Source organism: Amphibalanus amphitrite, unplaced genomic scaffold (genome assembly GCF_019059575.1).
Source record: "Amphibalanus amphitrite isolate SeventyFive unplaced genomic scaffold, NRLGWU_Aamphi_draft 001024F_arrow, whole genome shotgun sequence".
Lineage (NCBI taxonomy): Eukaryota > Metazoa > Arthropoda > Thecostraca > Balanomorpha > Balanidae > Amphibalanus > Amphibalanus amphitrite.
In genome coordinates this window covers 71296-96797 of record NW_024882518.1, presented here as the reverse complement: position 1 = coordinate 96797, position 25502 = coordinate 71296, and the positions used below count along the sequence as shown (strand labels likewise).

General features: G+C 50.5%; 2 protein-coding genes across 4 annotated transcripts in view; one reads left to right on the top strand and one right to left on the bottom strand.

The window, feature by feature from the left end:
• Positions 1 to 18128, bottom strand: part of LOC122369296 (UTP--glucose-1-phosphate uridylyltransferase-like) — a 29205-nt gene extending 11077 nt beyond the window's left edge. The window contains exons 1-2 of one of the 3 annotated variants that reach the window (XM_043343930.1): positions 18026 to 18128; positions 3898 to 3955 (exon numbers count right to left, since the gene is read on the bottom strand). In XM_043343930.1, coding sequence (XP_043199865.1) covers positions 3898 to 3921 — 24 coding nt within the window. In that variant the 5' untranslated portion in view covers positions 3922 to 3955; positions 18026 to 18128. Of the gene's footprint in view, positions 1 to 3897; positions 3956 to 6019; positions 6367 to 18025 lie in introns of those variants that run through there. The other 2 variants (XM_043343931.1, XM_043343932.1) reach the window with 2 other exon arrangements.
• Positions 16420 to 25097, top strand: LOC122369295 (metastasis-associated protein MTA3-like). Its single transcript, XM_043343929.1, has 13 exons — positions 16420 to 16832; positions 17110 to 17177; positions 17322 to 17415; positions 18045 to 18232; positions 18797 to 19023; positions 19285 to 19585; positions 19770 to 19986; positions 20314 to 20418; positions 20902 to 21165; positions 21548 to 21775; positions 22079 to 22174; positions 22700 to 22828; positions 24815 to 25097. The coding sequence occupies exons 1-12, from the start codon at positions 16805 to 16807 to the stop codon at positions 22768 to 22770; spliced, it is 1887 nt and encodes a 628-aa protein (XP_043199864.1). The 5' UTR covers positions 16420 to 16804; the 3' UTR covers positions 22771 to 22828; positions 24815 to 25097.
• The last annotated feature ends 405 nt before the right edge of the window (positions 25098 to 25502 follow it).

The window sequence follows — 25502 nt, the reverse complement described above, 5'->3', positions numbered from 1 at the left end:
CAGAGCGCGCGGCCCGACGCACCACGCGTATTTGGAAATTCCGACCTCGACGAGCATCAGAAGCCACCTAACAGGCGTGTTCGAAACCGCAGGAGATGATGATGAACGGGTTTATCGAAACTTGATTGGATGAGCATATCGGTAATAGCGATTTCAGTGTGTGCATTTATTGTTCATAGTGGTGTGAAATGTGGTTGGGGTACGACCGACAACCCGTCGGGGCGAATTTCGCACTGGGGTACTCAAAATTTGAAGAATTTAAGACGTTTCCATGAGTTTTGAAGGTATGGATAAGTTCTAAAAATCCGGTTCTCCTTATCTGTGCCATTAACTCCATACGGTCCAAGAAAGCTGGCACACTACCTTTAACCACATCGCCTGGGTACTAGTTAGACCGAACTGACGCGCATTCAGTGCTCAACGCTTTTCTCAGACCATCAAATGACCGGACTCGCACAGACCCTCGCGGATTTGCAACCCCAGTGGCGCGGGAACCGGGGGGGCTAGGGGGGCTGAGCCCCCCAGCTTTTCGGCTGGGGGGGCTCGTAATGTATTTGAGCCCCCCCAGCTGGAGGAATCGAAATCGGAAATCTACCAACATAATTTCATAGATTCATACATAGGCGTGGGAACCGGGGGAGGGGGCAGTGGGGGAAGCTTGCCCCCACAACTCTGCGGCCGTGGGGGCGGTGCCCCACAACGTTTCATGAGGCCAGGAACCGTCGGGCAGCTTGTCCTCCCCAAATTAGGGGTTGTGGGTCACAAAGGAACAAAGCATGTAAGTGAAAAATCCACCTATTTCACTGGCTCGGCAACTCATTTGACAGATTAAAACCTTTACTCCAGGTTGCCAAAACGGTAGTTTCTTCACTCAGCTGAGACGGAATACCTCACTTTTTGAAAATATTTTCGTTTTTTTTTTTTTTGTTGTTGAAAAGGCCAAGGTCTGAAAAATAAGTGGCCTAAAACCGGTGAGAAAACTAGATTCGGGGGTACCCTAGGTTGATTTCTACTATGGTTCAGCCCCCCCCCCCCCCCCCCAAGTCTGGAAGAAGTTCCCGCGCCACTGTGCAACCCTACCTTACCGTAATGTGTAGGACTCGTCGTGGGTGAGGAGCTCTTCGAGGCAAGCTGAGAGGACGCTGAGAGGTTTGTGCAGCAAATCGATTACCCCGGGGTAGGTGGCATGCCAAGGTAGATTCAGCTGATCATCAGACGAGATAGAGACAGTCGGTCAAAAGTTGTTCTGTGAGCACTGAGCACAGTCACCAGTAGCGACATCTACAAGGTAGTGAACAAATTGCAATTGGCAGTTCACCACTGGCCACCAGGTGGCTAGACGATACGGCAAGAGTTCTCAAATCTACCCAGTGCAGTGCTGCTTTGTCCATTCCGGCTGTAGTGGAACGAGTTGTCCAGTGCTCACTGCTCAGGGTCCCCATCTCATAAATGCCGAGAGTGGGATTTGGCATCATTGCCTGAAGTTCAACAACGGAAAAGGGAGTTTTAATGCAAAATGGCTTTGGCGTTTTTTCAGTCCATCGCAATTCGACATTCCCAGGAATATGTAATATGTATATGACTGCTATAAAAAAAATGATGCACAGGAAAACACAGCAGCGTATATGCATATGCCAAGATATCACAGGAGTCTTCCATCATTATGTGGCGCAAGTTAAGCGCTCTTCTATGGAACTTGAAAGTTGAACGCGTAGTTCCGACGATTCCAAGGTCTAGGGATCGCCTGATGTGGATTACTCGTAGACCCATCTTATGGTTACCCGACACCCGTCTTATCCATTCGTCTATTCATCCATTCATATTGTCTTTCAAAGTGTTGACAGAATTAGTTGATCTCCCCATTCAGAACGCCCAAGCTCAGACATTACATCGGGCACCGACTGCTACATTGGTCTTTGCCAGACAGCCTTCTCATCGATCAGCCTTTGGCATATAGCCTCATCGACTGAACTCGGGCAGAACTTGGCACAAACTCTACGGGGATATATTTAAAGAAATCGCTGTCAAAAATAGATAAAGAAATAAAAAACGTGGATTTCGTGTGAAGCGTTTAGAGCTGGCGACGATATCTTAGCCAGGCCTAACGGAAGATTCAACATGCAGCAATCACGCGATCTGCAGCCACCACTCGCTGTTTATAATTTATATCACGCCACCGCGCTGGCACGTCGGCTGGTCACTCATGGTACATTGCAGTTCAGATGCAATGCAATGTACCATTGCATTGCATTGGTACATTTACAATGGCCACCCTGAGTGGTCAGTCTGATCACGCGCTGCCCCTCTCCCCCCCCCCTCCCCCGTTCATGGGGGCCGGTTGGCCGGCGGCCTGGGCGGGGCACTCGGCGCCAACCGAACCGGCCACCGGTCAATGCCATCCGACGGGGAAAGGGAGGGGAGGGGACGGCCAACTACGCAATAGGGGGTGAGACGCAGTCCGTCGACCAGGGCCCTGTTTCACCGGTGATAGCAGCATGCTGCTATCACGTTTCGCGAGCTGACGTCATGTCGTGACGCCATACTGTTGACGTGATGGGCAGTTCCGGCGCACGATTGCAGCGACCTTGGCCGCGGCATTAAGTGACGTATGAGCCTCTAAAAGTAAGAGTTTACGCAGTCTTGGTAGTATTATTGTTTTTAATATAATTTTTTTTAATATGATGTATTTAAAAGAAGTTGGGTTTGAGGAAAATTTGGATGTAAACTTCGAACATTTAGTTGATGACGTAAAACAATATTGCGGCAATCGTGCGCCAGAATTGCCCCTTACGTCAGCAGTATGACGTCATCACATTACGTCAGCTCGCGCAATTTGATAGTAACGTGCTGCTATCACCGGTGAAACAGGGCCCAGACTACCGTCGGCGGAATACGGACCATGACATTGACCTTTGACCTGACATCGGGACCGTTGTGATAACATGATACCCTGATGTCGTTTCACGGTGATATAATTGGTGACCGTGATACTGTCGAGGCATCGTGGCACCAGAACTGAGGCCAACGTGACCTGTCATCTGAGGTTTCTGACACATGTCATCTTATGTCACCGTGGCCTGCCACTGGCTTGGGCTTACCGTGGCCCGTCACCTAACGCTGTGAGCCTGACACCTGATGTTTAACGTGACCTGACACCTATCCCTTGGCATTGTGACCTGTCACCTGACCCGAGGTCACCGCTATCTGAAAACTGACGGGTGTTAACGGCGCCGGACGCAAGCGGGCTGTCACATCTCAATCCTGCTCAAGCGACTAAAAAAATGAGCGTTGGAAATCGGCTCATGGTTTTCAGACTCAAACGAGACTAAATATTTATCTTATGACCTCGAGTAACCAAGACAACGTCATGCACTTGTTACATAACACTTTTACCGTACCAGAAAAGGACGGACAGCGAGAAACGGGCTGTAATTGAAGCATTAGTCCTTGATCTCCTTTACACAGGACAGGTGACATTTGACCAAAATTTGCACATTGTGACAAAATCATATAGCAAATGGCTTGGAATGCCTGAAGCTGAGTCCATAATCACCTGATGTTTTATCCCCCAAAAAGCACATGCTTTAGTCCTAAAGGAAGTTCATACCAATGCCAACTTCTAGCAAGTACCATGTTTATGTCATGGATGTTTCAGAGACATGTCATTCCTGAGCATGGCATAGATCAACATGGCAAAAGTCAACTTATCAACCTTGGTGAATTGACTTTCCCCATAGCAATAGTGTCAAGAAATAGGTAATTGGGATGCAAGATTGAGATGTGACATCATTCATGCACAAGATACAGCAGAATTATCTACAGCCTAAGTGTCATCTAAGAAATGCAGCTACTCACTTATAAAAAATGTGTTTTTAAATCATTAAATGTTTTATTTACCTTTGCTTCCCCTTCAGATCCCATGACTTCTTGTGATATTGGCTGATTTGACTGTTTCCTGAAAAGAAGATAAAAAATACTGTATCAGCTCAGCTATTCAACAGTTTTTTCAATTCTTTGATAATCCATGATTGCAAGACATGTACAATAATTATGCATTATGCAGGTGAACAGAAACTTGACAATTGTCAAAATAATAATTGCATTATAGCATATTAAGAACAGCATCAGCAGGTTATAAGTGGACTGGTTTGTTCCAGTTCAATAGGTTTCAGCTATCACAATCATCATTAAAAATCTACAGATTTGTTTTTTTCCCAAGCAAACCATGAAACTATACCTAGTGATGGATATCATGTTTACCATGGTAATGCTATTTGATGAAGGCACATGAGCAATTAGGTACCTATCAATAACGCAGTGTTGTCATCACATTAAATGGCAATTAAGCATGATCAATCATGTGACAAGTTGAATTTATCATTACTAGGCATGCAGAAGCCTAGGCAAGTAAGGTAATTAAAAGATCGAGGATGCCTCACATCAGTAGGCGGAACTATGGTCAAGCGTACCCATTTTCGGGAACGCATTTTCGTTCCCATGTTTGGGAACGATAAACCCAAATATGGGAACGCCATGTAGGCATTATTTAAAACAAGAAAAAGAACTGTTAAATGACGTCCAAAAAATATAAAACGATCGTGAACCGCCTGATAGTTGTCTCAATATTGTTGGGAAAGAGTTTGATATTGTAAGGCCCATCGTAGTTTCAAATCGTTCCCCTATTTCTAAAGCAGTCCATCACCCGGGCCGCGAGCCCAAATTTGGGAACGCTGTCGTACACTGGCGCTGCAAGCGTTCCTTATTATGGGAACGGCGTACCCAAAATTGGGAACGATTTCACCGACGCCTTTCAGGGGCTCTTTTCATTAACAAGCATCACGTCCAACGCCGCAAATTATTGTTAACGCAACAATCATCAGATGACCTTTCCGGCAAGACCGTTGCATGTTTCGCCCGGTCTTCTGCGCTTTTATTCCCGTCGATCTCGCAGCGGGCACGCCCCCCTCTGCAGGATTACGTAATCCACAACGCTCAGCGATGTTCAACAAGGTCTTCCATACCTATATCCACCGTCCGCGCCGAGGGTGGAGACATGTCAAGCACCTGTCTGCTAATCACCGAGAGTTGACGAGCACAAGAAGTATCCAAAAATGGGAACGCTGAATATGTTACACCCTCAAAACACCTAGTCCCAATGAAAATCTAGTTTTTTCCTTTCTTAATGAGTGTAAGTGGCAAAAGGCCTGGTAGGATGGGCACGACGTATGATCGAAATCAGCATAAAAATTATAAATAAGCCACACAGAGCGACCTATATCAGAGAAATTCCCCCAACCGATCATGCTTAGAAACGCCGAAGACAAAAACCACGCTCATGACACTGCTTATAAAACAACGCTAAACAGCTAGCATCCAAATAAAATATGTCTTTCAGGGCTGATAAAATACAGCTGAATGATTTTAAACCACTGAAACTGAGTTTACAACAGTAGTTCGGTAAAATCACTGACGTTCCACGCGGTCGATCGCCCCGACACCAAATGTCAACAATATTACCTCGGGACTGTCCGCGTGTTCGCTTGCATATGTCATCATCTGGTGTCGCTAGAATGAAACTTCATAACCAGGCGAAAATTATTATACTTGACCTCAAAATGTAAAAAATGCTTCATTTTCCTTAAACTTGCATGTTAAATGTCGTATAACCCATATTTCCACCATTCTGTCATTTTTAAAAAATCATTAAAAATATCATTCCACGGTCAATTTCCTTGTTCCACGGTCAGATTAAAGATAACTTTATGGAGATTTAGTAGATACTTAAATCAGCGTGCACTTTTTTGAGACGTGATGCACTTTTGAGTTTTAGTGGGCGAACGGCCGAAAAATTGCCTTCCGTTCTCATAAATGGGAACGCCCGTTCCCATATTTGGGAACTCCGTTCCCAAAAATGGGAACGTTCCTATATTTGGGTACTCATGACCATAGTTCCGCCTACTGACATGCCGAGCTATACCCATGACTCAAGGCTGTATCAGTATGGATATACCTCACCCACCAGCCATAGGTATGAAGATCAACACAATTCAAAGTTGTAGGATTATTATCACAAATTGCTGGGAAAGAAAGACATTTCTAAAGCTATTATTTAATGCCATAAAAACATTAAAACACTATCTTGAATTTTTTGTAGGATGGAACTAATTACTAAATTAAGATCAAGATGAAACCATTTGATTGAGACTGAACCTTTCAACTTTAACTTATCCTTTGGCTCGATAGGTCGAGAAATTCTGAGCTTACCTGATCAATCACACAACCCGAACCTGAACCAGCGGGACTCTCGGTGACCCTCCGGCCCGCCCCCACCAGTGACCTCCACCCGCGACCTTCACTCAAGGCCCTAAAACATAAGGTTGGACATGTGCGTGAAGTTGGCGTCGGATTCGGATTCGTATTCAGCGTCGAGTACCGAATCACTTGAAAACGTCATATCTGGTCAATTCGGGGACGGGGAGCACGAATATGACATTAATTTTGCCCTAGCAGGTATCCCTTATCCCTTAATCGTCCCTTAAACGACGGGGCGCGCCAAAAGTGCCTCAGGGGTTCTTCCGATCGCGAAAAGAATGGTCCCAGGCGATTCCCCGGGTCGATATCTAGCCGCACCACCACTAACTTCACACGTGCCTCATATCCCTTATCCCTTAATCGTCCCTTAAATGACGGGGCGCGCCAAAAGTGCCTCAGGGGTTCTTCCGATCGCGAAAATAATGGTCCCAGGCGATTCCCCGGGTCGATATCTAGCCGCACCACCACTAACTTCACACGTGCCTCATATCCCTTATCCCTTAATCGTCCCTTAAATGACGGGGCGCGCCAAAAGTGCCTCAGGGGTTCTTCCGATCGCGAAAAGAATGGTCCCAGGCGATTCCCCGGGTCGATATCTAGCCGCACCATCACTAACTTCACACGTGCCTCATATCCCTTATCCCTTAATCGTCCCTTAAATGACGGGGCGCGCCAAAAGTGCCTCAAGGGTTCTTCCGATCGCGAAAAGAATGGTCCCAGGCGATTCCCCGGGTCGATATCTAGCCGCACCACCACTAACTTCACACGTGCCTCATATCCCTTATCCCTTAATCGTCCCTTAAGGGACGATTAAGGGCAATCGGGGCGCGCCAAAAGTGCCTCAGGGGTTCTTCCGATCGCGAAAAGAATGGTCCCAGGCGATTCCCCGGGTCGATATCTAGCCGCACCACCACTAACTTCACACGTGCCTCATATCCCTTATCCCTTAATCGTCCCTTAAATGACGGGGCGCGCCAAAAGTGCCTCAAGGGTTCTTCCGATCGCGAAAAGAATGGTCCCAGGCGATTCCCCGGGTCGATATCTAGCCGCACCACCACTAACTTCACACGTGCCTCATATCCCTTATCCCTTAATCGTCCCTTAAGGGACGATTAAGGGCAATCGGGGCGCGCCAAAAGTGCCTCAGGGGTTCTTCCGATCGCGAAAAGAATGGTCCCAGGCGATTCCCCGGGTCGATATCTAGCCGCACCACCACTAACTTCACACGTGCCTCATATCCCTTATCCCTTAATCGTCCCTTAAATGACGGGGCGCGCCAAAAGTGCCTCAGGGGCTCTTCCGATCGCGAAAATAATGGTCCCAGGCGATTCCCCGGGTCGATATCTAGCCGCACCACCACTAACTTCACACGTGCCTCATATCCCTTATCCCTTAATCGTCCCTTAAATGACGGGGCGCGCCAAAAGTGCCTCAGGGGCTCTTCCGATCGCGAAAATAATGGTCCCAGGCGATTCCCCGGGTCGATATCTTGCCGCACCACCACTAACTTCACACGTGCCTCATATCCCTTATCCCTTAATCGTCCCTTAAATGACGGGGCGCGCCAAAAGTGCCTCAGGGGTTCTTCCGATCGCGAAAAGAATGGTCCCAGGCGATTCCCCGGGTCGATATCTAGCCGCACCACCACTAACTTCACACGTGCCTCATATCCCTTATCCCTTAATCGTCCCTTAAATGACGGGGCGCGCCAAAAGTGCCTCAGGGGTTCTTCCGATCGCGAAAAGAATGGTCCCAGGCGATTCCCCGGGTCGATATCTAGCCGCACCACCACTAACTTCACACGTGCCTCATATCCCTTATCCCTTAATCGTCCCTTAAATGACGGGGCGCGCCAAAAGTGCCTCAGGGGTTCTTCCGATCGCGAAAAGAATGGTCCCAGGCGATTCCCCGGGTCGATATCTAGCCGCACCACCACTAACTTCACACGTGCCTCATATCCCTTATCCCTTAATCGTCCCTTAAATGACGGGGCGCGCCAAAAGTGCCTCAGGGGCTCTTCCGATCGCGAAAATAATGGTCCCAGGCGATTCCCCGGGTCGATATCTAGCCGCACCACCACTAACTTCACACGTGCCTCATATCCCTTATCCCTTAATCGTCCCTTAAATGACGGGGCGCGCCAAAAGTGCCTCAGGGGCTCTTCCGATCGCGAAAATAATGGTCCCAGGCGATTCCCCGGGTCGATATCTTGCCGCACCACCACTAACTTCACACGTGCCTCATATCCCTTATCCCTTAATCGTCCCTTAAATGACGGGGCGCGCCAAAAGTGCCTCAGGGGTTCTTCCGATCGCGAAAATAATGGTCCCAGGCGATTCCCCGGGTCGATATCTAGCCGCACCACCACTAACTTCACACGTGCCTCATATCCCTTATCCCTTAATCGTCCCTTAAATGACGGGGCGCGCCAAAAGTGCCTCAGGGGTTCTTCCGATCGCGAAAATAATGGTCCCAGGCGATTCCCCGGGTCGATATCTAGCCGCACCACCACTAACTTCACACGTGCCTCATATCCCTTATCCCTTAATCGTCCCTTAAATGACGGGGCGCGCCAAAAGTGCCTCAGGGGTTCTTCCGATCGCGAAAAGAATGGTCCCAGGCGATTCCCCGGGTCGATATCTAGCCGCACCACCACTAACTTCACACGTGCCTCATATCCCTTATCCCTTAATCGTCCCTTAAATGACGGGGCGCGCCAAAAGTGCCTCAGGGGCTCTTCCGATCGCGAAAATAATGGTCCCAGGCGATTCCCCGGGTCGATATCTAGCCGCACCACCACTAACTTCACACGTGCCTCATATCCCTTATCCCTTAATCGTCCCTTAAATGACGGGGCGCGCCAAAAGTGCCTCAGGGGCTCTTCCGATCGCGAAAATAATGGTCCCAGGCGATTCCCCGGGTCGATATCTTGCCGCACCACCACTAACTTCACACGTGCCTCATATCCCTTATCCCTTAAAGGAAACAGTCCACTTTCCTGAAATCAGTATTTTGCTATTGATTTATGCTTTTTTATGCTCAAAATAATCATGAAATAAAATAAAACCTTTTTGTAAAAACAATTATTTTCTATATTTTAATATAGGACGAACTATATTCTATGTAAAATAATGTTTGACGCGGAAGCTTATTACGCATTGACCAATCATATTGCGTAGCTCAAACCTACGCATACTGCATTGGCTGTAAGCAGCACGCTGATTGGCTGACGATGACGTGGCTGCATTCCTGTGCAAGGCACGCATTCCTCTACAAGGCACTCTTTTCGGAACGAGAAATGGAATATCTTCGTCTAGGGTGATCGTTGAGCCGTAAAAGCTCCTGATTTGTGCTAGTCTCAGCTCAAGCTACGAAACTGCTATTCCAGCTCAAAACCCCATGTTAAAAGTGAACTATTTCCTTTAATCGTCCCTTAAATGACGGGGCGCGCCAAAAGTGCCTCAGGGGTTCTTCCGATCGCGAAAATAATGGTCCCAGGCGATTCCCCGGGTCGATATCTAGCCGCACCACCACTAACTTCACACGTGCCTCATATCCCTTATCCCTTAATCGTCCCTTAAATGACGGGGCGCGCCAAAAGTGCCTCAGGGGCTCTTCCGATCGCGAAAATAATGGTCCCAGGCGATTCCCCGGGTCGATATCTAGCCGCACCACCACTAACTTCACACGTGCCTCATATCCCTTATCCCTTAATCGTCCCTTAAATGACGGGGCGCGCCAAAAGTGCCTCAGGGGCTCTTCCGATCGCGAAAATAATGGTCCCAGGCGATTCCCCGGGTCGATATCTAGCCGCACCACCACTAACTTCACACGTGCCTCATATCCCTTATCCCTTAATCGTCCCTTAAATGACGGGGCGCGCCAAAAGTGCCTCAGGGGCTCTTCCGATCGCGAAAATAATGGTCCCAGGCGATTCCCCGGGTCGATATCTTGCCGCACCACCACTAACTTCACACGTGCCTCATATCCCTTATCCCTTAATCGTCCCTTAAATGACGGGGCGCGCCAAAAGTGCCTCAGGGGTTCTTCCGATCGCGAAAATAATGGTCCCAGGCGATTCCCCGGGTCGATATCTAGCCGCACCACCACTAACTTCACACGTGCCTCATATCCCTTATCCCTTAATCGTCCCTTAAATGACGGGGCGCGCCAAAAGTGCCTCAGGGGTTCTTCCGATCGCGAAAAGAATGGTCCCAGGCGATTCCCCGGGTCGATATCTAGCCGCACCACCACTAACTTCACACGTGCCTCATATCCCTTATCCCTTAATCGTCCCTTAAATGACGGGGCGCGCCAAAAGTGCCTCAGGGGTTCTTCCGATCGCGAAAAGAATGGTCCCAGGCGATTCCCCGGGTCGATATCTAGCCGCACCACCACTAACTTCACACGTGCCTCATATCCCTTATCCCTTAATCGTCCCTTAAATGACGGGGCGCGCCAAAAGTGCCTCAGGGGCTCTTCCGATCGCGAAAATAATGGTCCCAGGCGATTCCCCGGGTCGATATCTAGCCGCACCACCACTAACTTCACACGTGCCTCATATCCCTTATCCCTTAATCGTCCCTTAAATGACGGGGCGCGCCAAAAGTGCCTCAGGGGCTCTTCCGATCGCGAAAATAATGGTCCCAGGCGATTCCCCGGGTCGATATCTTGCCGCACCACCACTAACTTCACACGTGCCTCATATCCCTTATCCCTTAATCGTCCCTTAAATGACGGGGCGCGCCAAAAGTGCCTCAGGGGTTCTTCCGATCGCGAAAAGAATGGTCCCAGGCGATTCCCCGGGTCGATATCTAGCCGCACCACCACTAACTTCACACGTGCCTCATATCCCTTATCCCTTAATCGTCCCTTAAATGACGGGGCGCGCCAAAAGTGCCTCAGGGGTTCTTCCGATCGCGAAAAGAATGGTCCCAGGCGATTCCCCGGGTCGATATCTAGCCGCACCACCACTAACTTCACACGTGCCTCATATCCCTTATCCCTTAATCGTCCCTTAAATGACGGGGCGCGCCAAAAGTGCCTCAGGGGTTCTTCCGATCGCGAAAATAATGGTCCCAGGCAATTCCCCGGGTCGATATCTAGCCGCACCACCACTAACTTCACACGTGCCTCACATCCCTCATCCCTTAATCGTCCCTTAAACGACGGGGCGCGCCAAAAGTGCCTCAGGGGTTCTTCCGATCGCGAAAAGAATGGTCCCAGGCGATTCCCCGGGTCGATATCTAGCCGCACCACCACTAACTTCACACGTGCCTCATATCCCTTATCCCTTAATCGTCCCTTAAATGACGGGGCGCGCCAAAAGTGCCTCAAGGGTTCTTCCGATCGCGAAAATAATGGTCCCAGGCGATTCCCCGGGTCGATATCTAGCCGCACCACCACTAACTTCACACGTGCCTCATATCCCTTATCCCTTAATCGTCCCTTAAATGACGGGGCGCGCCAAAAGTGCCTCAGGGGTTCTTCCGATCGCGAAAAGAATGGTCCCAGGCGATTCCCCGGGTCGATATCTAGCCGCACCACCACTAACTTCACACGTGCCTCATATCCCTTATCCCTTAATCGTCCCTTAAATGACGGGGCGCGCCAAAAGTGCCTCAGGGGTTCTTCCGATCGCGAAAAGAATGGTCCCAGGCGATTCCCCGGGTCGATATCTAGCCGCACCACCACTAACTTCACACGTGCCTCATATCCCTTATCCCTTAATCGTCCCTTAAATGACGGGGCGCGCCAAAAGTGCCTCAGGGGCTCTTCCGATCGCGAAAAGAATGGTCCCAGGCGATTCCCCGGGTCGATATCTAGCCGCACCACCACTAACTTCACACGTGCCTCATATCCCTTATCCCTTAATCGTCCCTTAAATGACGGGGCGCGCCAAAAGTGCCTCAGGGGTTCTTCTGATCGCGAAAATAATGGTCCCAGGCGATTCCCCGGGTCGATATCTAGCCGCACCACCACTAACTTCACACGTGCCTCATATCCCTCATCCCTTAATCGTCCCTTAAATGACGGGGCGCGCAAAAAGTGCCTCAGGGGTTCTTCTGATCGCGAAAATAATGGTCCCAGGCGATTCCCCGGGTCGATATCTAGCCGCACCACCACTAACTTCACACGTGCCTCATATCCCTTATCCCTTAATCGTCCCTTAAACGATGGGGCGCGCCAAAAGTGCCTCAGGGGCTCTTCCGATCACGAAAATAATGGTCCCAGGCGATTCCCCGGGTCGATATCTAGCCGCACCACCACTAACTAAGATATCGACCCGGGGAATCGCCTGGGACCATTCTTTTCGCGATCGGAAGAACCCCTGAGGCACTTTTGGCGCGCCCCGTCGTTTAAGGGACGATTAAGGGATGAGGGATGTGAGGCACGTGTGAAGTTAGTGGTGGTGCGGCAAGATATCGACCCGGGGAATCGCCTGGGACCATTATTTTCGCGATCGGAAGAGCCCCTGAGGCACTTTTGGCGCGCCCCGTCATTTAAGGGACGATTAAGGGATAAGGGATATGAGGCACGTGTGAAGTTAGTGGTGGTGCGGCTAGATATCGACCCGGGGAATCGCCTGGGACCATTATTTTCGCGATCGGAAGAGCCCCTGAGGCACTTTTGGCGCGCCCCGTCATTTAAGGGACGATTAAGGGATAAGGGATATGAGGCACGTGTGAAGTTAGTGGTGGTGCGGCTAGATATCGACCCGGGGAATCGCCTGGGACCATTCTTTTCGCGATCGGAAGAACCCCTGAGGCACTTTTGGCGCGCCCCGTCATTTAAGGGACGATTAAGGGATAAGGGATATGAGGCACGTGTGAAGTTAGTGGTGGTGCGGCTAGATATCGACCCGGGGAATCGCCTGGGACCATTCTTTTCGCGATCGGAAGAACCCCTGAGGCACTTTTGGCGCGCCCCGTCGTTTAAGGGACGATTAAGGGATGAGGGATGTGAGGCACGTGTGAAGTTAGTGGTGGTGCGGCTAGATATCGACCCGGGGAATCGCCTGGGACCATTCTTTTCGCGATCGGAAGAGCCCCTGAGGCACTTTTGGCGCGCCCCGTCATTTAAGGGACGATTAAGGGATAAGGGATATGAGGCACGTGTGAAGTTAGTGGTGGTGCGGCTAGATATCGACCCGGGGAATCGCCTGGGACCATTATTTTCGCGATCGGAAGAGCCCCTGAGGCACTTTTGGCGCGCCCCGTCATTTAAGGGACGATTAAGGGATAAGGGATATGAGGCACGTGTGAAGTTAGTGGTGGTGCGGCTAGATATCGACCCGGGGAATCGCCTGGGACCATTCTTTTCGCGATCGGAAGAACCCCTGAGGCACTTTTGGCGCGCCCCGTCATTTAAGGGACGATTAAGGGATAAGGGATATGAGGCACGTGTGAAGTTAGTGGTGGTGCGGCTAGATATCGACCCGGGGAATCGCCTGGGACCATTCTTTTCGCGATCGGAAGAACCCCTGAGGCACTTTTGGCGCGCCCCGTCATTTAAGGGACGATTAAGGGATAAGGGATATGAGGCACGTGTGAAGTTAGTGGTGGTGCGGCTAGATATCGACCCGGGGAATCGCCTGGGACCATTCTTTTCGCGATCGGAAGAACCCCTGAGGCACTTTTGGCGCGCCCCGTCATTTAAGGGACGATTAAGGGATAAGGGATATGAGGCACGTGTGAAGTTAGTGGTGGTGCGGCTAGATATCGACCCGGGGAATCGCCTGGGACCATTATTTTCGCGATCAGAAGAACCCCTGAGGCACTTTTGGCGCGCCCCGTCATTTAAGGGACGATTAAGGGATAAGGGATATGAGGCACGTGTGAAGTTAGTGGTGGTGCGGCTAGATATCGACCCGGGGAATCGCCTGGGACCATTCTTTTCGCGATCGGAAGAACCCCTGAGGCACTTTTGGCGCGCCCCGTCGTTTAAGGGACGATTAAGGGATAAGGGATACCTGCTAGGGCAAAATTAATGTCATATTCGTGCTCCCCGTCCCCGAATTGACCAGATATGACGTTTTCAAGTGATTCGGTACTCGACGCTGAATACGAATCCGAATCCGACGCCAACTTCACGCACATAGGTTGGACGAAGTTTTCTACCAAAAATGTACTAGAATAGCGTACGAGTCAAAGCTATTTCCGTTGTTTCTTTACAAATATGTCGGAAACAAGCTTTTTCTGTAATAAATCATTATTTCGAAGTTAAGCAACCAGTTGCTATAAATTCGATAAGCAAACACTTATTTTCTATATTAAAGCCTAGCTTATATAGTCCAACTCTAGTTGAATAATCAAGTAGCTACTAAATTTTCCAGATGCGACACATATTGCGCACTTCAGACAAGTGCGTTGCTAAGGCGTTGCTAAGGACTCTTTCGCATGTTTTGCTGCGAAGTTTTTGTTATGAAGTGAGGGAAGTGAGATGGAGAGGCTATTTGATATTTTCTTCTGGTTTTCTAGGACCGTCGCAATTATTTAACTTGACATAGTCTTCTTGCTTTTTATCCGAGGCTTTTTCAATAATTGGTAGATTCTATCGTGGAAATAAAAGGGCCAGCAGGCCACATGGGTTAATGCAAGTCGACTGAGAGTGAAATAAAAGGTAGAAGTGTCTGTTCCATTAGAAATTTAATGTGATGTGATGGAACATGAAGCAACAAGATCAGACGCAAGAACCACCAAATAAGAACCCAGAACCAGCAAGCGCTATGCCATCAAGAGCAGCCATGGTAACGTTTGATTAGCTTTCAGAAAACCTTGGAACTAGACGCCAGACGGTGAGCAATCAAGACATCTTACAAGACCAGTAGTTACTTGAAAACGAGAGCCGCCAGGAAAATCAGTAGATACTTCAATGGCAACACATTTCAACATCTATCTAGCAATGATTTGCACCAGCGAGGTGCTAATGCTATCATTGTGTTTTGTGTCTGTATCCCTAACTGCTTAAAAAATATTTGTCAATAAATAAACAAACAAATAATGCGCCTTTTTCTACTGAAAGTAAGTCCTCCAAGTGGCAAGGGATGAATAATAGAAGGTACCTAATTAATTGCCATCTATTCATTCAATTTATAAATTATAAAGCATAGGCAATTCAGGGCATCGATCGGCAGCGCCCTTACTGCATGGCACTGCAGATCGTCCATGGGTTTCTTGATGACTCCGACTCTGACTCAGACTTTCAAACATCAACTCTGACTTTGATTTCAAATGTCGGCTCTGACCGACTCCGACTCCACAGCCCTAGCAGGTCTGCGGAGGCAATGGATTTTTGGTGACTCCGACTCCGACTCTGGCTTTCAAAATCGACTCTGACTCTGACTCTGGTCAGAACTGTCGACTCGGACCGACTACAACTCCGACTACGGAACCCTGAAAGGTCTGCGGAGGGGATCGAATTTCGGTGACTGACTCAGACTCCAGCTTATAAAATCGACTCTGACTCTGACTCGACGACTCAGGTCAGAACTGTCAACTCCGACCGACTTCATGACTCCGACTCTGAAGCCCTACTGGCAGCTATCACGCCAGGGAGCTGCAAATCATATGTTCCGTGGCGGTTTATGGCATTAAAGTCGATAATGCGGCTGAATCGCACTATGAAACACCCTTATTGGCTGCAAGAACCACGAAAGTTAGCGCATCACCACTGGAAAACGTGACAAGATATCGATTAATTGACCCTGGATTTGGATAAATGACATGTTGATGATCATATTAGCACACATTTACATTATCATCTATCTCAAGGTTGCCCTCCAGGCGGCTCTAAACTATGGCAATTTCCCTATCTTCAACATGTAAATGCCCTCGGGCGTCCTCGTGGTGACGTAGGCATGGGAGTGCCAGTTTGGTAGGAACTAGACTTCGACGCCCCCTGCCTTCACTCACTCCACTCGTGGATGGGATTTGTTTATAGAGATGGTAAAACTGATGATTTTGTCAAAAAACATCATTCGAAACTCACCCTAAGTTCCAAATCATATACAAGAAAGGGGAGCTAACATGGGACCAAAAATATTTGTGAAAACAAATAAGAAACATCTAAGCTGAAAAAGCAAGGTTGATTGTTTATTAGTGGTATTTACAGCTCTATAAAATTTATTTACAAAATTGACGCTCGAGATTCGAAATATACGCACGCAAGTTTTGTTGCTGCCGGAGTCCCATAGCACTGTTGTTGCATGTTTATGTTGATGTGCATGGCGTGCATGGGAAGGGAGCCTGAGCGTGTTTTTATTAGTTTGTATACTATATACCTTGGTGCCTCCTGGGTGGGCTAGCACAAGGCAGTATGGCTAGCATGTATAAAGTTTGACGTATGTGCAGCGCGCATCTTGGCGCCCTAACTCTTCAACAACAACAAAAACAACAACAACAACAACAGCGCGCATCTTGCCAAAGGCGTGTGAAGTGCAGTGTCCTACTTTTGATTTCAGCTTTGTTTTAAGTTTGTATCGGTGGCAACAATGAGTTCAAGCTTGTATCAAGCTGGAGGTAAGTGCCGACTCACCATTGTGATTGGGCTTGTTTGTGGTGACACTGCAGAAGACATTATTTTCTTGTTTCTTCCTAATTTTCATTGCTTTCAAGTTTCAATTCCTATGTAATTTTTTCATTTCATTTTTTAGAGTTTTGTATAACTTAAACTTAACATTTCATTTTCTTGAGCATTTCGAATTCTTGTAATGAAAATATGGATATTATAATGAGATTGGCCCCTTGATTCAAAATATTTATCAACACTTTACAGACAAAGGTATGCCTTTTACAGATTATGTTTACATTGAGACATCATCTACGACCCCATACCAGATTCGGCGGATAGAAGATTTTAAGCTGGTGAGTGTGGAGTGGTGACTGGTGAGCCATAACTGTCAATTCAATTAATATGAGACATTTGTCTTGTTTGTATTACATTATAACACTGGTGTGTGACCTGAAAACATGTGAGCTATTAAGAACCTGTCCCTCCATGCTTTACAGGGAGCTGAGGGCCCTGTGGAGGCCAAAGTGACATGTGTCTACCGCAGGACCAATCTGCCACCCTCCCTCATCTCACTGGCAGACACACTCCATGGTAGATGATGGTTTGTGCATCTATTAGAAATTTTAAATTTTTGAAGATAAGATACCTACCTACCTAATAAAGGCCCTGTGCTGAAGCTCTTCAGTTTCATTTGGTGTGTGAATGATTTGGTATGATTTTGATGACAGGCAGCACCTGATCACTGATCAGTATGTATAGAGGATGCCCTAATCAGATTGCAACCAAAGTTCAGTGGTGTGATTTGTTTAGTCTTGTCTAAGGCAGGCATTTGAACCATAGCCCTCACCTGTTTTGTGATCAGTTGTTTCATTGGTTGATATCTTGTGCCCTTGGGTGGTGTTTGCTTTTGGGGTTGACACATTGTGATCGGTGGTTGTGTATCGTGAGTTACAAAGCCATGTAAATGCATTGTAAAATATGTGCTGTTGTTTCGGCTGGTCGAGCGGTAGAGCATTACCGTCATACAAGGGAACCGTGGGTTACGGTAAATCGAGTGTTGAATATGGCGCCACGGCGGCTGGCCGGCCAGTCAGATCTTGCGGCGTGTAGGTACGTGTCGAGACAATACATATAGTGTATATTTTTACCAAACCTTGGGATATCGCTGATAGTTCTTGCATTCGATGTTGCTGTCACTGACCGATCCGTGACTCCCGCAGCCGCTGACGTGTGGCCGGGCGGTGAGCCGACCGGTCGTGAGGGCGCTTTGCGCCGTCACCTGTCCCGGCAGCGCGAGCTGTTCCCGTCCCGTCAGACAGAGTTGGTGCCGGTGACCCGGATCCGCGGCCGCTGTTCGGTGGGCCTGCTGAGCGGTGCCGAGCAGCCGCACCACTACCTGGAAAAGGAGGTGAGGGACTTTGCCTGCCACTTTCTGGATAGTACATAATTATACTACCGCCATCCGGATGCAGCACTTTAATGGTCCGACACTATCTGAACATGGTGCAGGTCGACTGGCTCACTGGCCACTGCCTACTATTTAGATCTAGCAGGAAGCAGAGAGAATGCCGTTACTGACGAATTTCCCACACTCGAGCAAGTGGAGATGCATTCGAAATCCCAACACACCCAGCCGCGACAAGTCTGACACTACCCGACTGCCCTCCGCCGGCGCGACCCCACCCGACCTCGCCTCACAATCACGTGGTCAGCGGCCGACCAATCACCACGTGGGACCGCGCAGCACGGCACCGCCCGGTAGGCTGTACCGCCATACATTGTGTCGGTCGGGTCGGAAAGCCGACAGCAGACAGCTGAGCTGATTCGCCTTATACATTGTGACATCGTACATAAGACATTACTGAATCATAGTTATGACTCTCATTCGTCCGGAGCATCTACCTCATAAGCAAAATACCAACGAACAAACAAACATTTCAACACGCGGTGACGGAAGCTCCGTTCCTTCCAGAACTCGTTCTACTACTGTCTGCTGTTCGATCCGGCTCAGCGCAGTCTTGTGGCGGACCGTGGGGAGATCAGGGTCGGGGAGGAGTACCAGGCGGCATCTCCAGCAGACCGCTGCCCCCTCCGGCCCGGAGAGCCGGACCTGGAGAGAGCCGAGCCACTGGAGACGCTGCTCTGGACTCCGGGGCGGATCGACGACGCTGAGGTGGACACCTTCCTCAGGCTGGCTCGGTAAGAAGTCGCCGCTGTGGGCTGATGGACTGACCTGACCTGATATGATCTGATTTGCCCCGTTCCTATCTTCTCTGACCTCTGACCTTGCCCATGCCCAATCTGACCCAACCCCAACTAAACTGGCTAACATTATGCGCCAAAGGCAGATGATTGACTTTGTTTTACCATGAATGACCTGCAATATGCGAACTAAGATAGGGGAATCTGAAAGCCCGACCCACTTCCTCCCCAATCTGACCGCCCTCTTCTCCTTCACAGCTCAGTGGGCACCCTGGCACGCGCCCTGGACCCCTCAGTGACCGGTCGGTGCGGCGCCAGTCTCCACTTAGCCGCGGCCGCTGCCGGCCGGGACGCCACCACCCAGCACGCGCTGGACGCGCTCCACGCGGCCGACTACCGCCTTCCAGCAGCTCTCTCCGGACTTGTGGCCGGTCGCCGAGCAGAGCGGCTGACGCTGTGCCGTGATCAGCTGGATGCCTGGACGGTCTCCGAGGCACAGCTGTTTGAGAAGGCTATGAACAAGTGTGGAAAGGCGTTCGGCGATATTCGACGGGATTTTGTGAGTAGCTGGGATGTGACTTTTTTTAGCGAAGGTGGTTGCTAGTTGGCGAATTTTTGTGTGGCTAGCGCAAACACTGGAATGTCAAAACGTGTGTCGATGTTACTCTTTCTTTAAGCAGAGACGAATCGTGATTCGTCGGTCTTCCTCTTAGATCTCCGTAAAAACCCCCTCTCGCCCTCAGCTCCCATGGAAGAGCACTGCCCAGCTGGTAGAGTACTACTACCTATGGAAGACCGCCGACCGCTACCTACGCCGGCGACTAACCAAGGCGGCGGCGGCGTCTGGCCGACCGATCCGCCTCCTGCTGCCCGACTGTGGCCGCTGGGAGGGAGCGGAGGGCGGGCAGATGTCACCCGACCGGGGCCACGCAGGGGGACCCGCCTGCGCCGGCTGCTCCGGTGAGAGACGGGGTCAGGGCGCGGCAGCGGCGGGGTCACGCGGAGATGTACACTCTGGGAGGATGGCGGACGGTGGCGTGCCAAAGGCGGATTTGAGTATGGTTGGAGGGTCAGGGCAGGTCTGTCAGACTCAGGGTATGGTCGGTTTCAGATCACAGTAGGAGTGTCAAGCCAGGCGAATCCGGTGACATACCTCTCAGGGGTGATGTCGACACTTCATACTGTCTGACGACCATCTGTGTGTATTGGTGTATGAATGTCGTGCTCGGTATACTCCTACGCAGCCCTGTTCTCTGACCAGTGACCACCGTTTGTGTGTCTCCACAGCCAGCCGGGCGTCTCGCTGGTTCGCCTGGGGCTGGAGGCGGCTCTGCGGTCCGTGCTGGCTCCACTGGCGGCGCTACGGAGGTCTGCGGCGCCCCCCTACCCGTGGTCAGTTTATGGCTCTCCCTACCGTGTCAGTTTACCGACCCGCCCACCCGCGGTCATTTTGTTGGCCCTGTCAATAATGTGATTAGGTTATAGACTTCATCAATTACCGACTTCAGCAGCTGTTTGGTGTTAACAGACTCCTCTATCTCGCTCAGCTTATATACTCGCATTTCCCTAACCGCGGTCAATTTAGTGAATCCGCCTACCCGCGTTCGGTTTATTTGCTGTTTGCTACCCCAATAATGTGGTCGCTACCCCAATAATGTGGTCAGTTGATGGACCCAACCCGAAGCGACTTTACCGACGTCCCCACTTTATGCTCAGTTTATAGACTTGCACCAATAATCGTCGTCAGTTTACCCACTTCAGTTTGCTAACTCTTCATCCTCTGGTCAGTTTACTCAGTGTCTGTTGGAGTCAGCTTACCAACTCTAGAAAATGTGGCTAATTGACCCACTCTCATGGTTCTCTGTCTCCCTACAGATGCTTATGCCTCTGCTACCGAGCGGCGGCCGCTCCGGCCGCCCCCGCCCATCCCTCGGCCTCCGGCGGCAGTTCGGACCGGCTGCGCTCGGCGCCGACCGGATGCGGCGGCAGTGGGTCGCGGCCTCGCGCTGCCTACCTTCCAGGTTCGACCGCCGCCGCTGCTGCTGCTGGCTCGTCGGCTGTGCGCGGCGCGTCTGAGACTGAGGAGGCTGGCACGCTGTCCTCTGAGGGCGGTCAGCGGGCCGGCGACGCAGGCGCAGTGTACGTAAGGGGGGAGCAGCCTGGGGTATGGCGGAACGCTTATAACTGGGAAGGGAGTACCTGATAGGCCTATGTATAGACGAATGAGGGATGTATGGGCGCTCTAGGGAGAGATACACACCGAAGGTGTATTTACCGGGACTCGGGAGAGATGTCTCTCTACCGGGGGAGAGGGGACTTCGGCTCCTATTGGCTGGCCTGTGCTCAAATTAGACTAGTATACGCAGAGTTTGGGTATACCAGCGTAGCCTTTTTTCTTGCTCTTCTTGGGCCGAGATGCCATGTGTGACTATTGATAATTACTGCAGTCGCCAGTGTCTTGTGTTCGTAGGCCAGTGCCGGGTCCTGACTCCTGACGCCATCCTTGTCTCTCTTTCCGCAGGTCTGCAGCTTCTCTCGGAGCTCTCAGAGGAGGAGTTGGAGCAGCTGGCGGCGGCCGGGGGTGGAGCGGGCTCGTCTGCCGCTCGCCGCCGCCGGCGCTGCCGTACAGAGCGGCTCCTGCCGCTGAGGACCGGCCAGCCGGCGCCCTCGGCCCCCGCCTGGCTGGTGACTGGGGAGCGGGCGCCGCCGCCGGCCCGAGAGGCGTTCCCCCGCCCGCTGAAGGCGCCTGGTGAGTGGGTAGAGTGGCTGGTCATAATGGCAGTGATTGATCCAACCCGACTGGACTGACAGGCGGCCTGGGAGTTCACTGTGAGGCGGTCCTCAGCTGGTTGGTTGTGTCTTCAGTTATATTTACGATATTCAGTGCTCACTTCTAGCTGTTGGTTTGTAGGTTCTGTAAATATACCTATTGTATGACCAGTGACTCCGTGGCGTCGTGATAACGTTTGTGACCAATCGCCCCAGGCCATACAGCAGCAGAGCCGCTCGCCGGTTGGCTTATGTCATCATTGCTTATTCATTTGTCCGACAGATGGCAGTATCATCTACACCCCGGTACGGAGCCGACCGTCGGTGGCCGCCGGTCGACTCCGCGGACTCTCTCTGGACAGCCCCTCAGCTCTCCCCGGTGAGGGTCTAGTATATAACAGTCTAGTATCAGTCTAGTATCGGTGAGAGTCTAGTGTATGTGATCATCGTTGGTTTCGATAGCCCTTATATAGCGGTTCTGCGAGTCTGTGGATAGCCCGCTTAGCTGGTCTCGGTTGTTTTGTTGGGTTAGGCCCTTTCGGTCTGACAAGACCATTTCAGAGCCGGAAGGATGATAGGAATTAGGGGGAGGCATTGGTCCGGGCAGGCACCCTAGAGAGTCGCCGGGGCTGAGCCCGTCCAAATGGACAGGCCGACCGCTTAGCTGGTCTCATCACACATTCATGCACCAGCTATTCACCACTGTCTGATGATTTGCAAGCAGGTTTATTTATTTATTTTGAATGTCCGCTGCGTATTTGATGGCCAGACTACGCATCAGAATTGAAACTGAATAAATCGTGGGAAAAGCTAGTGCTGCGGATCTCTGCTACACAAATGGCAACACCACGTTCTTCATGGACGAAGATCGGAATTGAAGACCCGACCCTGCTTTGTGTTTCAGGTTCCCCGGTGTTGCGAGTCCGTCGGCCCTCCATCTCCCAGACGGCTCACCGACGCAGCTCGGCCAGCTAACGGCAACGTCGGCAGACCGGAAAGCTGGGCGTAATGGGTTCACGATGGGATGTCAACGGTGAGTGACCGAACCACCGATTTTTGGTCTGGACCTCTCGGGGTCAGTTGGTGACCTAAGGAGTAAGGAGGTAGTTTGATGGGTTCCTACCCGGACTGTATGGTTAGTCGTCTGCTTCAGGGTTACACTAGGGGCTAGTCGATATCACCTGATCGGAGATGATGGCAGGCAATAGCTGGTTACGTTTGATCCCGACTGGGGCCGATCCCTTCTGACTTCTTAAGTGCTCGTTGTTGTGCGGCGGGGGCAACAGTTCCTCTCCTGTTCGCTCCTCGCTCCTATTCCAGCCTGCCTAGCTGTAGGCTCGCCAATGTCATCCCGTGGTCACGTTGTCGCAGTGTGACAGGGGCAGCCGATTGATGATCTCTCGGAGACTATCAATATCCAGTACCCATCATGGACAATAACAAACAACGTTATATAAGTCGCAACAATGCGCCAACGTATCTCCGCCGTCCTTTCATCAGAAGCTTTATCTGCTGGCCCAGTCATGCATGGTGTCATATCTTTGATTAGAACTCAAAGCGAGCTGCGCAGATCCTGACATTCTGACCGTCTGATCTTGGCGTTCTGGGTATATGGCGGAGTTGAGACTTGAGAGAGACGTGTGAGTGCTCTTATAGAAGGATGTGGTCTTCCCCGTTCACTGGTTTAATTTTGACTGCATTGCGTCTGCCTTATGATGTCTCAGATCATGTTTCGATCATGAGTAAACCATGAGCGTCAAAGCGGTTCGAATCGGTACCCTCCTCCCCCCCCCTTCCTCCTCCCCATCACTAGCCATACAATTCCTCGATTCTTATCATTATTATCCTCCGCATAGATCATCAAAACTTTAAGCACGATAATAGTTTGCATGTTTTGTAATGCACTGCGTCGACAGTTATAAATTGCTATTATTCACAGCTGAGCCATTATTTTCAATTGGTTCATTCCCATTTATCATTTTCTAGGCTTATGTGCCATTCAAGCGTTTGACATTGGTATGTGCTTCCTGCGCTGCATCTTCCTTGGAATTGTCTGAAGAGGTCTAGGGAATCCTCATGTGGGCCGTGAACGTAACCACAGCGGCACATGGATAATCTAATAAATGCTACTAGCGATTCCGAATACTGAACCGTCATTAACATTTCTTGCGTCAGAACATTGGCTTCCACTACCAATCTGAACTCTCCGCCCCCACCCATCCCTCCCTTCGGCGGTGGGTATCGTATCGATCTCCCAGACCACTGCCGCCCCCGCCCCCGCCGCCGCCGCCGCCGCCGCCGCCACCCGCCAGCGCGGCGCGACGCGTAGTAGGCGGCTGGCGGCCGACTGCGTAGTTTGAACTCTGCAACCGACGATGACCTGCACTGTTGCAGCGAGCCCGTACGCACTGACCTTCCCTCCCCCTGCTCATTGTGCCTGCACCTGCGCCCTGTACGGGTGGGAGGGGAGGGGAGGGGGTAGTCTGATGAATGAGTGTACGACAGCCGGCCGTATCTGGACCCATAAGGCATTAGTTCTTGGGTCAGGTAGGTTGGTCTGTGCCACGTGCTTAATTAATGGCTTCCAAATGCTGCCGGAATCTGAATTCTGAATTGAATTATCAAACTTATATCCAATGTCCAAGCAACTAATTAGTTCTGGTCCCAGATGTGGATGACGACTCACGACGATCACGTTAAATGACTCCAGACGTCCGCAACCAGATGGCGCAGTTCGGGGAGAGGGACTGTGGCTCGTGTGGCTATAGACAATGTGATGCTATCTGTAAAATATCTGATAGCTGGAAAGCTACTCCCCTTAAGTGTTGCCGTCATTATTCGGTACAGCTAATCACTGCTTCTGGCTTGTCATGCTGCTAGGTACCCTTTCCACCCCACCCTTCCCAAATAACCCAGCGCCACACTATCCCAAGCTGACCCTCCCCGCAGGCTGTGCATTGTGCTTAGATCCTCCCAGTATCGCATCCCAGTGTCATGACTACTGTCTGCTTTGTTCCAGGACTGATAACGTTGCTGACGTCACGGCACCGGCCCGGTGTATGTGACGTCATAGCGGCGTCACAGCCTGAGATGGATCGGTTCGGGACTGGCTGTAAACGGCACTTCTACAGGTCTTGGCATGCCAGACCAGGTCAGTCACTCGGGCTGCTGCCATGCTGATTGCTGGTGCTCATAGGTCGCTCATTTTGATGTAAGAGAGGAACAACCACGTCTTACCACCGTGTATTTATTACCTTTTTACCATATGTGACTGATGATAATATATCTATGTACTGAAGGGTGACGGATGTTTTGATAGAGCAAATTCTGATAATCTGTATCGTCCAATATTGATTACTATTGACGGTTGACACAAATAGTCATAATGCATACTGCGTATTTTTTGTTAGATGACGGACGACGCGTGGTTTCGGAAACCTACGCGATTTTGTGAGCGGCCGGTCAGTTCAGGGAACACTTGTTAAAACTCTCACGATTCGAAAGGCGAGAGGTGCAGCTTGAATTGTGCGATTATAACTTTTTACGATTTTTATCGCTATAAGGCTGATGCACAAGGCCGTATCTGCTCCAACCACTCCGCCTTGACCTCTCGTCCCACCGGTATCACCCTGGTATGAAATGTGTCAGTCATTCTCTGCTGGGAGACTGCTGAATGCTGACCCATCACCTCACTCTCCTCCTCTCCT

Coding starts and splice junctions, on each gene's coding strand:
- LOC122369295 (XM_043343929.1), top strand. CDS start 16,805: ATGAGTTCAAGCTTGTATCAAGCTGGAG. Junction 17,178..17,321: donor GGATAGAAGATTTTAAGCTG/GTGAGTGTGGAG, acceptor CATGCTTTACAG/GGAGCTGAGGGCCCTGTGGA. Junction 18,233..18,796: donor ACCACTACCTGGAAAAGGAG/GTGAGGGACTTT, acceptor CGTTCCTTCCAG/AACTCGTTCTACTACTGTCT.